We start from the raw sequence: 16,095 nt of genomic DNA, 5'->3' as shown, positions 1-16,095 counted from the left end.
TTCTGCTGGGGCAATGGAGCATACCATTACAAGAGGAGTCATTTGGCTTGCTGGGTAAGTCTATGACTTAACTTGCATTTTTGTCTTTGTAGTATTCCACGAGCAGTAACTTCAAGCAGGACCAGATATTATGCTTTCACATTGTGTGTTTGTCTCCCGAGCTAATATTGCAAACTACTACACCAATCAGCCTCAAATCCCCAAGCACACTCAAATCCCCAAGCACATCAGCCTCAAATCCTCAAGCACCCCCAAGCAACCCAGTGAAAAAATAAAAAAATACACCTGTGTGAAGTCAGGGGCGCTCTTATCATACATCATCTCATTCCGGCCAATCACATCCTAGGTCCACTCAAAACTGGCCATTAATAATCAATGGCATTTAATGTTTGTATTGGGACAATGACGTAAAAATGGTTCCGATGTATAATTACTAGAATTTCGCCGCACTTCGGGCTGGGTTATTATTATTATATGTTGTTTTTTGCCCAATAACAATTTCTTCAACAGTTTTTTTTACATAATAATCATGTTGATAATATGTAAATTGACAAAAAAAACTATATATATATAAAAAAGAACGCTGGTCCTTTAAGAAAAGCGTAGGACGGGTCTAACATCAGCACACGTAGAACAGGAAGAGAGTGCAGCAACAACACTTGGAGTCTAACCGGTCATATCATCTGGAACAGATGATATAAAACTAAAACATATATCAAAACTAAAACTAATCGAGAGATTGAATAAGAGTTCTAGCGGTTGATCCACCCGGACGGTGAATCCGCTAATTTGGTATGGAGCGCTCGGCATGTTTTGATTTTTTTTATGTGTCTTCATATACAGTAAGAAAACAGCTTGTGCGAAACTCTCCTTTAAATGCATAGAGAACTGCATTTTGGCACAGTGTACCTACACAGTGCACGCCGAAGGGAGAGAAACACTTCTCCTCTCTCCAGTCCGTGGTGCGTATGGTGGATTAATAACAACGGATCGCATCGCTGACCGACATAAACACAACGTTACAGTGCAGAGGCACTTCATTAAGAAAACTAATAATGCATGTATGTGTTAATCTGCCCGATTGTGACATACGTTTGTGGGCACAGTGGCAGCCTTGCAGGTTATTTAATCTAGTATTTAGATAGCTCTGGTGCGTGGTGTGTGTGGCTGGCTGGCTGGCCAATCACAGCTGTGTTTTGCTGCGTGGGGATCGGCATGTGAGCGGGCTAGCCAATAAGGGTTCTGTGTTGCGTGTGGAGAATTGTGCAGGTTTGTGTGTGTGGTGTAGCCGAATTGGGGGTAGAGAACATGAGGGGGATGTTGCACAGCAATCGGTGCCCCCTACATTAAGCTGTGTCCTTCCCAACATGCAGTGCGGGGGCTATGGGGAGGCTAGGTGTGTGTTTTGGGGTAAATGTATTAAATGTGGGTATTTCGTGCATGTCACATTGGTGCGGGATCTGAGGGTGTTATTTTGCGAGGTCCCGTGGCCTGTGGCGTTTGATCATGTCCGTGGAAGTCGGCAGCAGTGATGCTAAACAGCAATCCGGGCCCGAGCTAATGTGACGCACAGGTTTTCTCTAGTAATATAGATGGGGGACATGTTAACCATTTGCTTGTTAGTATTTTATATTGTATTGTTTTATTTTAAAAGTTCTAACAACAATCATGAACCGGTATTACAAAAGTTATTAATAAAAAGAGATTTTATTTGAATGCGTTATATATATATATCCCCTCTCAGACTGTCTCTGTACAAAAATAACTGACAGAAGGCATTAACGGTCAGCATCCTTTACATAGACACCCCCCCCTCCCCATTTCCCTGTGCCTTTTTATACATGCGCACAACACCAAACAATGGATGGAGGTAGAGGCATGCCTACAGTCCTGCCAGAGATTTGTGCTCCACTGAGCACCCCTTTCTTGTTTGAAACTACCAATTTCCACTTGGGGCTAAAATGGTTAGTGTTCCACTTTCATGATTTGTTTTTTATTACAGACTTATGATAGATATAAGCACATTATAATGCATTATAAATGAGCTTATAATACATTATAAAGGCGACCTTAATATAAAGTGTTACCAAAAGTACTTTATCAAACCATAAGCCATGACAATTATTATCATCACTTAATACTTTATTTATTTATACATATTTGTTTTGCCAAGTTCATATTCAGCTTTTGTTCAATTATGATTTGGAACGTACACTGTGCGGCTGGAACTGGAACATCAGTGTGCACTGTGCACAGCGGAGCATTACTGTGGTTGACTGGACAAACAGCGCAGTGTGCTAGAGTAGCAGAATATTTCAGGTCAGACTCTATCGGGGATGCGGTAGTGACGCGCCACACAGAGTGCTGGTATGCAATGGAATCAGTGAAGTCCCGATGGCAAAAAAATAAAAATAAAGGAAAAGAAAATCCTGTGAGGGGAATTTTTCATCACCCGAAACTTCACAACAAACGGCATCACCCGCGCACTGAAATCCAAGGAGGTCGCACGTTGTTCACAGCCGGCCTAAAAGCCAGCAGAGAGCGAGGATAATCACCCGCCGAAGCGCCAGCAGGCAAATATTTCCAACTCTTCCGTTGAGCACGTACCGCCTTTATTGTGCCTTTCAGGTGAAACATCAAAACACATTGGTCTCCATTTCCTCTCAATATAACCTCTGCATTGCTCCCCATCCCCCTCTACCTCTGACACACACACACACACACACACACACACACACACACACACACAATCATTTCTCAGAGAGGAGCAGAGAGGAGCACTCTTATCTTGTGCGTTTCAGCTGTCTGCGCTAATTCAATAAACTTCAGTGGAACAAAATGAACACAGGAATAACGGCGAGCGAGCGGGGGAGGGATGAAAGAAGAGGCCAAGCAAACGGTGGAAGCAAGAGGCAGGCAGAGACAGAAACAGAAAAACAGAGATGCAAAATGATAAAGATTAAACATCCGAGAGAGAGAGAAAGATAGAGAGAGAGAAAGGGAACGTAAAAAACAGGTGTGGTAGTGTATAAAATACATGGGACCAAATTTTCTGCAATATAGTTGCCCCTCCCCCCCTCTTATGTGCTCAACCCAGGGTGCATCCTCCCTCACCCCTCCCCAGCTACTCCTGCCATAATGGACACAGTATGGCACACAAAAGCTTGCATGGAATATCAGCATCCAAGGAACCTTCCGGCACTGCACTGAGAAATAAATTGCTTCTGCTAATGTTCCTTTCATTACCGCGCAGCCCTTAATTGTGCTGCTGACAGGCCTGCCGGCTATGAGGGTGCTGATGGGAGCGCAGAGAACAGAGATGGGCATGCTAAAGCCCCCACCATCCAGGGGCCCCTGGGTGTGCCGCAAAGCCCTGGGCCCACTTCCTGTACACAGCGGGGGAACAGTACATTGGTTCTCGACTGGTTTCACATTATGGGGGACTTGAATTTTGGGATGCCCGACATTGCCCGTGAAGTCACGAGCACAACATGCAAGACAACCTCCTCCGTAGTGTTAACATTATTCTTTGTCCATGATACTGTCAGCAGTTCTCAGAACCATCTCACAAACTACTTGTTTGGAACCGTTTACAAATGTCTGGGCAGCAAAACTGCAAAAACAACAGTGGCATCAAACAGGTGCAAAGGAGGCTAAAAAAGTAATCTTATACTTTTTTTCTTTTTATCCATTTGCAAAACATGGTATGTCAAAATCTGATATAAAAAAAGAAATACCATGCTCTCTTAATTTCATACAAACTTAATTAAAATTTCCCAGGAGATCGACATTAGCATTGCAAATGGCAAGTCCTTCTGGTGAGCCACAAATGAAAGCCATGAGTGGTAAATGTGCTGCATGAAAAGGTGCAGGTGCCCGATTTCTTTTCATAACAGTGGAAGTGACATCATCAGTAGATAGGTCCTCTGGTGCCAGGCTGGGGGGGGGGGGGTCAAAGGGGGCTAGAGTCTCAAGGACATCAAAGGGACTTCAATCTAAGAAACAACAGACCTGCCCAATGTCAACTGTCACTTAACCCCTTCACTGACCCCGCCAACGCTTCAGCATGCAGCAGGCCAAGAGTTGGCAGAGGGAACTTAATCAAGAGTTCTCCTGTTTCAAAAGCCCTCTATTCAGGCTAGCTGGAAGCAACGGTCCACAGGAACAAAAGCCCACAAAGTGGGATTTTTTTTTTTTTCTTTTTTCACGTGGAGCTAGAAGCTTCACCGTGGCTCAGGGCAGGAACCATGTTGGAAAGGGTCGGTGGCGAGATGGGGTGGGGGGGGGGATGGTAGAGAACTGAAAGAAGAGCAGGGCCGCTAAGACGACAAACTGGATATGAAAGAGAAGGCAGATAAAGGATAGGTAAGACAGGGACAGAGAAAAGGAAAGAGAGGAGCCTGAGAGGAGCTGAAATGCAGTGGACTTTCCTTTCCCTTACTTTCCTAACGACTATATGTCACCCAAAAAACATGGAGTGAAACACATTCAGTGCAGACCATCGCAAAGGAAGCACAGATGTGTTCCTAAAGAGGTAGGGTAAAAGATAAGGGACAACTTCTGATTTTTTGCACAGCTATAGGTAGCAGAAGTGAAGACTTTGCTAGTTGTACGTGCAGTACTGTTGACTGTACTTCATAAAATATTGGCCTATGAATGTACATTGCAGATGTCTAGCATTCAAAACCAGATATATTTACTGTTCACTGAAATGTATATACAGTAATATATTGATGAAGTATTATTGTAATTAATAATACTGTATATAATATATAGTTTGGCTGAGTCTACATAATGCAGATGTATCCAGGTTTCCAACATAATTATAAAACATATTTATTGTTTATGACAATAATGCCCATTATGAGCGTGCCCATGTATGGAGTTGACTCATTTGTTTGCACCTACTGCCATGAAGCCATATTTGGGCATAGCTGGGTTTTGGGGTTCTTATTTGTTAAACAGAAGATAGGAATTTGCTAGATATTTTTTTTTACAAAACAATGGCTCATATATTCTAATCATATTGCATAACTCAATATTATATAACTCAGCACTGACTACGATCTTACATTTAAAAGTTGTATTATAGGATGAGATCATGTGCAATAAATTAATCATTCAGGAACATTTTTAAATGAATGTCGGGGGAAATAAACCATGTGTGTCTGTCCAATGCCTGTGTGTATGGCGGCAACACTTCTGATGTCATAAAATGATTCACACTTACAGGCTCTTTAATTATTCAGAGGGTGGGAATTAACAGGGCATCTGGTAGGGTAGGGGATGGGACTTTAGACAAATCTGAAGAATGCAGCGAGAAAGATGATACAACTATGTCAAGAATGTCCACTTCTATCCATTAAAATCAAGACATTACTGTGCATACCATGAAAAAAAAGGTTGTATTGAGTCGATTATTACAACAATGAGTGACTTCAGAGAGAGGAGAAATTAACATCTTTTGGACACCACATGTTCCCTGGAGACTCGTCTGGGTTTTTTTCACACGATAATCCCGGCAGATACGTTAAGAGAAATTGCCGGAATGCATGTGCTGCAGGTAGCCGCGTGAACCGTCTTTTCATTCGAAGCTGAAATGAAAAAGTGAGAGGGGTAAATGAGAGGGAGGGAGAGAGAGCGCAAGACTTGGAGTTTGGGCCCAGGCCGTAGCGTAACGGTCTGGGCACCGGACTGGTGATCCAGTCGCGGTGTGCCGCGGGTTCGACTCCCGACACGGCCTTTACCGCATGTCATCCCCCCATCTCTCTCCCGTTTCCTGTCAGCCTACTATCTGTCCCTTAAAAAATCAATAAAAGGCGTAAGCCGCCAAAAAATATCTTAAAAAAAAAAAAAAAAAAGACTTGGAGTTTGGAGTAAAGCCAAGTTCCACCCTTAAGCCCTGCACCTCTAGACCTCCAGGTCGTGTGTCCTTCAATCAACTCCCTGTCTGTGTGTCTCGGTCAGGCAGTCAGTCAAGAAAGTTTGTCCGTTAGCCCTTCAAGCTTCCCCAAGCATTCTGGCCAGTGTTCCTGGGTCAAATTGGATGCGATGTGATTAACCGTCCCAACTCAAAGCATATGTTCCAAGTTGCTGAGCCTTTTCGTTTCATGAGACCTCACCACCCCCCCCCCCCACACACACACACACACACGTTACGCACGCGCACACACAAAAACAGAAAGAAAAAAAGGGAGAAAAAGAAAAACAAAGTCAAAGAAAAATAATCTAAACACCAACTGAGCTGAACCGTGTGTGCACGTATTTCTGTCACAGAGACGGGGTCTCATGGCCCTAAGAATGTTCTCTTTGACTTCAAGGTCGCGTTCCAAAGCATTAGCATGTAATTGCCACTGATGGCGTGTGCGCGCTAACCCCCCTCTGCATGTGTGTGTGTATATATGTGCATGTACATGTGGGTCAGAAAGGGATACCTTCCGTGCTACACAAAAGCCACTGCTGTATTCCATCATAGAAATATAAATATTTCGTCCGAGGAGACATCGCCGGCGCACCACATCGGCTGGGGGGACATTAGCAGGGATAGCGTTTCAAAGGGCCGGGCTACCCCTATACACCGTCCTCCTCATGCACTTCTGTGTTTCCTTCTTTTTCTTTTCTGGTTCAAGAGAAACACGCACCTTTAGTTATGAGTAAATGATGTGGATGCAGTGAGAAAGAAGGCCAGGCTAAGTCGGATCATTATCTCTCACATCTAAACAAGGTCTTTCTTTCCCAGAACAGAGTACATATTCTACAGGCACACGCGGTGGGGGGAAGGGTCGATGGGAGCCTTGTGTGTGTGCATGTGTGGTTTGATAGGAGCGAGAGAGTGTGTGTGTGTGTGTGTGTGTGTGTGTGTGTGTGTGTGTGTGTGTGTGTGTGTGTGTGTGAGAGAGAGAGAGATACTGGGGTTTCCACTCTAAGTTTAAGAATGAATGGCTCAAACACAGAGGGCTCTGTCAGGACCAGGAAACAGCCTAATGTATTTATCCAAACACATATTCAGTGAGAGGCCCCACTACCTCAACACATCCCTCCTCCCCAAGGGCCTCACTTCTAAACATTACCAAAACTAAAATGGAAGAATAGTACCGATGTATCCCAATGCTGGACTGAAATTACTCAAGGGTTTTGTGCACTTTTGTTACTACATTCTTGGAAAGCGACAAATATTTCACAAAAATAAGTGTTCACTTAACCTTGGCTCAGCTGAGCCCGCAAGCATTTCATCTATGTAGAAAACAAATATATTTTCAGAATCTGAATTACAGTATGTGGAAATATTCATAAAATGTTCAAGTATTTTCACACCAGCGTCCTGCCAAGCTGATGTACTTAATTAACAGCTTCAGTCTGTCACAGAGACAACACAGACAATTATTTTAATCCAATTTGGATTAAACTTCATCAATGGGTTGGGGGTAGGGTTAGGACCGTTGCTATGGATTTTTCCTTCTTTTTATTTTGACTAAAAAAGGTCAAGGTCACTCTAAGTGCATTCTAGTACAATAACTGAGACCTCGTTCACAATTAATCTGGGCTACAGTGTACAGGTACAGTACATTGCTTCTTCTGCACCCAATCCAGTTGGATCACTAAAGGAATTCGCATTAAAAGATTTGGCCTTGTTTACAGCACAACATGATGGACCATTGTAACACAACCAGTCAACAAGAACTTTCACAGCTTTAATTTGTGATGCCACAAAGGACTCAAGGACTCAAGGACAATGCATTGTTGCCAAGGAAGCAGAGGTGAAAAAAGTTACTTACAAAAACATAAAATGATTAGAAATCTTTCCCAAAACACGGAACAACTCTCGACTCGATTTCAGGCTTTTCTTGCCTTCATTGATCACTGTTGGGCATCAGAGCCCATGTGTTACTGAAAATTAAGCCCTTCAACACAAATGAATCCCTTATACAGGGGTTCCCAAACTGTGGTGCATGCACCCCTTGTGGTTCACGAACGCCCTCTAGGGGGTGCGTGACATGAAAAGGGTAATGGCGGTTTAATGGTGTTATTTAACACAAACTGCAACGCCCTCTAGGGGGTGCGTGACATGAAAAGGGTAATGGCGGTTTAATGGTGTTATTTAACACAAACTGCAAAATCCAGTAAAACACTGTTGTAAGGAGATGTATAGAGCATATAGTATACAGCAGTTGCATGTCTCTCAGTTCAGTGACATTCTGTGACTATTTGCCATAATCATACCAGTAAGACGCCCTGAGGGCGAGGAGCGAGGTCGCCCCAAAAGGGCAAATCAATATAAGGAATTTGGAATTCCTTATATTGATTTGCTGTATTTGTTGCCTGTAAAGAAACTGACCAGATAAATTCTTACCATGCAAACACACTTGACCAAAGAAATTGATTCCATTTAGAAATGTATAAACCATGTAAGCTTGCACAGAAGGTGGCTCGCCAAGTAATATCTCGCAAGGAAAAGACATATTTTAGAATGGAGAAAAATGTGAAAAACAGGAACATGTACAAACATTTGTTATTTTTAATTATATAGTTAGGATATAGTGTAGTGTAGTAGAAAATCTGGTGACTCAGGGGACGTGGTTCTAAGTCGGATTCCAATTCTGCATGTGCAGCAGGTGTTGATATACACTATACAGTATCGGTCACAAATAAAATGAACAACGTTCTGGTGACCAATGACCCTCTCTGGTCACCCTTTCTGGCCCACTAATGAAAGGCAGAGTATAACCACATCAGACAAGAGCAATGCTAAATAACTGGGGCTGATGAATAAATGAAGAAAGCAGCCCTGATGCAGACAGAATGCTCATGCACCGCACTAAAAACATGACACGCCACAACCAATGAGAATCATTGGCTAGTAGGGGCCCAGTGTGTAACAAACAAGGAAATAGGCAATGCTTGGTTAGGTATATATATATGCATGGAAGTGGCTCTGGTTCATGTGTGTGTGTGTGTGTGTGTGTGTGTGTGTGTGTGTGTGTATATATATATATATATATATATATATATATATATATATATATATATACCGACAGCACACACACACACACACACACATATATATACACACACACACACACACACACACACACATACGTGTGTGTGTGTGTGTGTGTGTGTGTGTGTGTGTGTGTGTGTGTGTGTGTGTGTGTGTGTGTGTGTGTGTGTGTGTGAGTGCTGCATGATTCTTGCTCAAATGTGAATCTCAATTTTCCTCCACAAGAATTTAGATCACAATTCTCATTTCTTCCATGAAAATATTTATTGTCTTTAGTCTGTAGTTGCTGAACATTATACTACATTAAAAATGTGGCACCTGGAGCCATAACTACCGTGGCTTTACCTTTAAACAGACAACATCAAAGTGCTTCACTTAAACCTCTCTTAAAGTCTGTCTCTTGTAGCAAAAACATAAGAGTAACTCAAATGAATTGGACAGCCAACTAGTGCTGCACATTTCTTGTGCAAATGTAGAAATGAGATCTCACCGGTGTGTGTGTGTGTGTGTGTGTGTGTGTGTGTGTGTGTGTGTGTGTGTGTGTGTGTGTGTGTGTGTGTGTGTGTGTGTGTGTGTGTGTGAACACACGCACACGGTGCATATTCAATTGCATATGTCAAATAAACTTACATGTGGACGTGAGGAGGTTGGAAGCGGCTCTGGTTGATGTTGTAGTGTGTGAATGCCTGTGTGGGGTTGGAGCTGTACTCGTCCACCGTGATGGTCACTTTGCCATGAGCCATGCTCCCGCCGTTTGGACATGAGATTTCCCTTTCACCACGATTCAGTAGCGAACTGTGTCGCGTTCATCCTTCAGAACCACCCCGTAGAACCGAGTGGTGGCGGGTGGTTGAATCTCAAGACAGCGATGACCCAAAGGGCCAAACCAGTGCCGCAACCCGCACTCTCACACACAGCAATCTGAAAGAAAAAAGGAAAGATGCATTCAACTTCTGTTTTAAACAGATATATAAAGAGATTTAAAAAAAATTGCCTCAGTCTTCATGAATGAAATTAATCCTTAGCCTATTTATTCTTTCATTAATATTCAAGCAGGATAACAGCAAAGAGATAGGCTACAGTAAGGAATGGAAGAGTAGCGCTGACATTTGTAGAGGCCGATTCATTTATTTATTTTATATTCATTATCAAAATACACAAATGTGGTCAAATTACAGTTTTATAACATGATTCAATAATATGAAGTTAGCTATTTAAGCAATTTGATGTTTAAGCAATTTTATGTTATTTCTATTTGATTTACATCAACAGCAAAACATTCAATAATCTATTACTCTGTCAGTAACACAGATAATCTTGCACACAATAAAAAAATATGTACAAATTATAAATGTTGCTTTAAATGTTTATGTTGATGAGGTTCACACATGGTGAAACTTTAAAAGAAATGTTGAGTAAAACTTGACACCTTCAAAAGCACTTGACTAAAAGGTCTGCAATGTCTTTTTAGGTGTGGCATTGCTATTAATAAACTTTGACATCAAGATGAACAAACGTCATGAAGTAAAAATGAATGTCCTTTCAGGTTTTAGTCTGCTGAAATTGTAAAATGAATAGTCTATGGACACATAAATACAAGACATTTTCAAACTGAGTCTGACGTTGTAGCTCAATAATTAGGCCTACCTATCCATTCCAGTAAATGTAGAAATCCTACTCAAGCTTGTACAAAGTTGATCGACCATTAAACTAACAATTACCACCTGAAAATAGTAACGTTCCAATTTGTTTTATTTCTACCATCAGCGTGGTACAGTCCTACTCATTAAAGAATATCACATTAATTAACCTCCCAGCTCCCCTGGATATGGTCCAAATCCAAACCATCCAATATATATACAGTACAGACAAGACTAATCAAACCTATTTCATAAAAATACTTCGAAAAAACTGTTCACAGAAATGAGAATAAAACAACTACCTGACGAGTGTCGTATTCTATATCCTTTAAAGCACCATTCACCGAGTTTGTGGTGGTGTGTGTAATGTGTATCTCCCTCGACTCGTATCTTGCTGCAGTCTGACCTTCCTGATTGATGGTGAATTATCACTCTTGCCTTTGACACTCCACCTGCAGCCTGCAGTCTTTACTTTATATACTAGTAGTAGGCTACACCTCCACACAATGCTGCCTGTCACTCACTGACAACGATTAGCTTTAGAAGAAAATTAAAACTAAATAAGTCCATTTCTTCAGAAATCACAGCAGCGGCTCTGTGAGTTCAAGAAGATGATTAAAAGTGCCATTCGTTCAATAGGCTGCAACAATGTATAAGTAGAGTGGAGCTCTGTTGCAGCTCCAATTAAACCTATTGGTCGCAATCATAGTTCTGTAACTGTGCGAAAGTTGGGCCTCAAGATAAATTGTTAATAAGAAAGACAAATAGGCCTTTACCAAATTCCGTGTGCACTTTCATTTGTCCTCCTGGGTCACTGTAAACGTGAACTCGTGTACTTTGGACATTGGTCTATAAACATCCCATTGAATAAAAACAGAGGCCCCAAACTGTAAAACGAATTTATGCGAAAGCATTTTTTTTCTTCCCCTCGGCAGTGTGCGGTCTGCATGCGACTGCGCGCTTTACCTTGTGGCATAATAGTAGCAGCAACTAGCTGTAGCTTTAGCCTGCTAAAAACCTGCCCTGGCCATGCATTTGATTATGCACGCTTTAGCTTCGCATAGAGCCTTTTTTTTACCCTGCACACATTGTAGCCCTTTCATTGAACATTTGAGAGCAGCACCATGCACACGTAACTTCACTAATAAATACACGACTCGCGGGGGGGTGGGGAGCAGACGACCAGAGGGGGAGAGAGAGGGAGACAGTCAGAGTAATTGACCCTTCATTACACGATCCGGGGGCTGTACGCCGCTTGCTCCAACACTGCTGTTTTCAATCATGTACAAAAGGTCTGAGAAACCCTGAACTCTCCGAGATCTGATCCGATTCCCGGTCGCCGATGCCATAAAACCACCAAAGGGCGGTCAGTGTCAGAGAACCTCTTGCTCTTCCTCGTAAATGACAAGGCACCTCTGAACCTACGGCTTTGTGTCATGGTGTTCCCCCTCCCTCCCTCCTCCCTCTCCCTTCCATGCGTACTACGATTTTCAAAGCAAAGCGAAAGGTGAAATAGCTACCTTGGTTTCTTTTTGGCCGATAAGTGTCTCGGGGTCGCCCTCTGTCTATGCTGTCAAAAAACGCAGATCCATGCAGTAGAAATGCAGATTTCCAGCGGCCGTCGGTCGGGGGGTTGCAGCAGTCTGGGCGGGTAGGGCAGAACCTTCGACCCTAGGGGACCTCCTCGGCTGGCTTCATGTGGAAACCAGACACACACACCGTCGGAGAGGGCGATAGAGAGAGGTGGAGAGAGAAGGGGAAGAGAGAGAGAGAGAGAGAACGGCTTCGATCTGACAGAGCGGGGGAGCCGGAGTGCAGTGAGACGGTGCTGCCACTGGGGTCAGAGAGCACAGAGAGCAGAGCACAGCCCCCCGTGCGCGCCCACGGTGTCGGGCTCGTGCATGGTGGGGCGCGCGCAGGTTTGCGCGCTCCCTCCCGCTTCTTTCCACATCCGTTTCTACGAGCGAACGAACGCTGCGTCTGGAAAGGCAAGTCAGTCACGCACGCACGCACAGACACACACGCACGCACGCACACACACACACACACACACACACACACGTCTCACACACACACACACACACACACACACACACACACACAGCACAGCAGCCGTATGGTCTTGCTCTTGCGGGTAGCCAGCCCTGAGCCCAGAGCCAGCCACCTCAGCTTCCATCCACATGGTGAAGTTCCGTCTTCCCTCCTCTCTTTCTCGTGTTCATTTCCAATTTCCACGGGTTCTTCTTTGGCCATGCAAATATGCAAAATGTATTCGACTTTATGGCACGTTTAGCCTGAATGGGATTAATAATGACAGGGCATGCACGTGGAAAGTGGAAGTAGAAATGTCGAAATGAGCGCAGTCGTCACCTCAATCTTATTACAGCTCTGCAAATCCAAATGTCATGTCACCCGTGACCCTATCCTAATTTGAAAACCAAAATGAGCGCTGGAGCCAGTGTTGATTGAATAGGCTAAGCACTGCAGTATACATTTCTTGAAAATATATCATTGAATCATCATTACATTATTGTTTTTATTATTGAAATAATTAATGGATAAAAAACGAGGAAAAATCAATAGGCACTCTACTTCTCCAATGAACTGGATTCGTCTAGACACATGCATTCATAAAAACTTGGATTAAAGGTGCAGTAAAAGTATATGAAACGCGTCGTGCTAATAAATAAGTTGATGCAGTAAGTTGTCCGTCTCTGTTCTGTTCAATATATATACAGAGAGAGAGAGAGAGCTTCTGAACTATTGATTGCTAATAGTGGCTCCGTCATTACTGAAGGGTGCTGGGATAAATGTGTTTTGTTTGGGGGGGGGGAGAGCAGCTTGTCTGACACCTTTACGAGAGAGCAACTAATCCAACTATAGCCTATATAAATTACTGTAGACTAGCAGCACCGGTCGGGAAAAAATAAATAAATATACCAGTCAGTCATCCCCCAATATTCAGACCCTTCTGACCCCCCCCCCCCCCCCCCCAATGTCGCCTATATCATGATTGCATATAGTGTTTGTTTAATAACAGGGTTCTCCTGTCTCTCAACCTATTTAGTAAACAGAAAATGCAAGTCAGGAATCAGGATACCAATTGTGTCAGGAGAGAGCTACAGAATAGTGAAAAGTGATTTTGTAAGTGATGTCACAAGAATTGAGCAATTCAAATTCTAACTGGAACACCATCAATTTTAAGATCACAATTAAATGGGTAGCCTATACTCTCTACCAATTGGATGAAATTGCACCTGAAAATGTATTTTCTGTTTATTGGAGAGACGGAGACCCCTGTTACTGAACAAACAGGCTATAGAAATAATTTACCATTATCAATTAGGTTAACTATACAATAACCTTTTCCACAAAAAAGTATTGTGTAATCATTTTATTGCGTTTGTTTATGAAAAAAAATAAAGAAAAGAAAGTTGACAGATCCAGTGATCCACCCAAGCACTGAAAACCATGTAAAAACAGTGGAAGCACTCTGAGCCCCCCAACAGTACTTTTTGGGCAGAAAGGGATTTATTTTTTCACCGGAGGAGGAAAAATATTCTGTATGAGGGTTTTCTCTTGGCAATATCGGTAGAGGGCGCAGTGGAGTAACAAAGTTAATTTTTTCTCCGGTGGAAAAATAATCCCTTTTTGGCCAAAAATGTCCTTTTATATGTGTGGTGGGGGGCTCAGAGTGCTTCAACTAAAAAAAGTAGGTGTTCTAATGACACAACCCGCCTTTGTATTGGTGAGAATCAAAAACGTTATTTTTATTTACGCTAAAGACGTTTAGCCGTTGCATTAGACTAGAGCTATGGACCAGAGCTACTGTATAGTAGCAGCATTAGAGCTCATTGAAAACTTTAACTTTCGTCTTGGTCGGGTCAGACGAAAATATGGTCAGGATACTAAAAGGAGAATGACAGTGATTTTCTTTCAGCAAGCAACCTAAACCCAAACCTAACCACATGAACCATAGCATCCCTATTCTTGGGCAAGAATAGGGATAATAGATCTACGAGCTCGAGACGGTTTGGCTTAATTTGATATTTTCTGCAAAGATATTTACTAAAGAAAACCAAACCAAAAAGAAAACCAGGCGGGAGCCTAGTATAGATACCTGGGGGACTCTTGCAAGTATAGGGTTTTAGTGGTTAAACCCAGGCTACGAAATGAGAAAATCAACAATTCCTCTTTCTGGAGCAGGTGCACAAGTACAGCTTGCTGGAAAACGTGTGAGATATACCATACATCTGCATTGTAATAACAGTTATTTTATTAAGAAGTATTAGTACCTATACAAAAGAAAATATTTTTGTCATGATTCATTAACAAAGGGAGCAGAAGGTCAAGCACAGAATGGCGCCCCTTGGAGCTTGGAACCCAGCTGAAGGACTCTTCAGGAGGGCTTGAACTCAGGTCTTCTGTTAACGCTCTGCTCACTGTATTGCCCTCAGATAATTACATTACAATTACCACAAAACAGAAATGGTGCCAGTGCAAGATGTGCACAGTGTTCTCAAGCAGAGCAGAAACAGCAATTATGTAGGGGCATGGTCTCATTGTAAAAAACAAAAGGGGGGGTGGGGGGGAGTCCCATTTATCTGTGGGATGCCAATTTTTATATTGTTTAATTCATACCTCATCCTTCCAGTGTCAGAAACTGAGCAATTGTTATTCATAATTCATCCGCAATGCAATGCAACATATACCAAAAAATTAATAAATCACATTATGGCGGTCCTGTTTAAAGGGGGGGGAAAGGCAATTTTGAATGAGAAAGGGCGAGTTGAATATAGGAAGACAGAACATAATGGAGACCTGTCTGTCTGACAGCCCATGCCACATTTACATGGTTGCAGATGAGTGGCAGTAGAGGTGTGTTTTTTCTCTCTCTCATTTTAGTGACATGCCAGTCAGACGACCTCCCCTCCACCACAACAGCCCTTCCAGGCATTTCCATTTGACTTTTCTCTTATCTTCACAAAAAAAAGAGAAAATGCATTTCCATCTACTAGCCGGCGGGTGTTAATGTGAAAGCGGAGTTTAAATTTTATATGGAGAGGCCACATTTAAACATTTGACCAGCGTTTGTTCCCTTGGCTGGGTGTAAGGGAAAAAAAAAAAAAACTGATGATAGATAGGGGTCCAAATGTCACTGAAGAAATGGCTTTCGCCGTGAATGTTTTATTCAGTTCTCTGTGGCACGGATCGCATTTATACAATAGAAAATGTAAATGTTATGCAGAGCTTTAAAAAAAAACCACTATATTTTTTATGACCTTCTATAAAAGAGGGTAAAATGACTTTCCATCCAAATCAGGCTGGATTGAAGCACATATTTAATGAGTGTGGAGGAAATAGGACGGATGGTGCTGGAGACTGAGCTCCCTCAGAAAGCACCAGCAGGCGATATTCACTTAACCTGGTAGCCAAGACGGTCTTGGCTGTTTGGTC

General features: G+C 42.6%; 1 protein-coding gene across 1 annotated transcript in view; it reads right to left on the bottom strand.

The window, feature by feature from the left end:
- The window catches only part of mpped2a (metallophosphoesterase domain containing 2a), an 85,167-nt gene extending 72,711 nt beyond the window's left edge, over positions 1 to 12,456 (bottom strand). Inside the window, exons 1-2 of the mRNA XM_083759559.1 lie at positions 12,159 to 12,456; positions 9,629 to 9,919 (exon numbers count right to left, since the gene is read on the bottom strand). Coding sequence (XP_083615685.1) covers positions 9,629 to 9,741 — 113 coding nt within the window. The 5' untranslated portion in view covers positions 9,742 to 9,919; positions 12,159 to 12,456. The remainder of the gene's footprint in view (positions 1 to 9,628; positions 9,920 to 12,158) is intronic.
- Positions 12,457 to 16,095: the final 3,639 nt, after the last annotated feature.

The sequence above is a fragment of the Protomyctophum parallelum genome, assembly GCF_964188405.1.
Source record: "Protomyctophum parallelum genome assembly, chromosome: 2".
Taxonomy (NCBI): Eukaryota; Metazoa; Chordata; class Actinopteri; order Myctophiformes; family Myctophidae; genus Protomyctophum; species Protomyctophum parallelum.
This window is presented reverse-complemented; position numbering and strand designations above follow the sequence as displayed.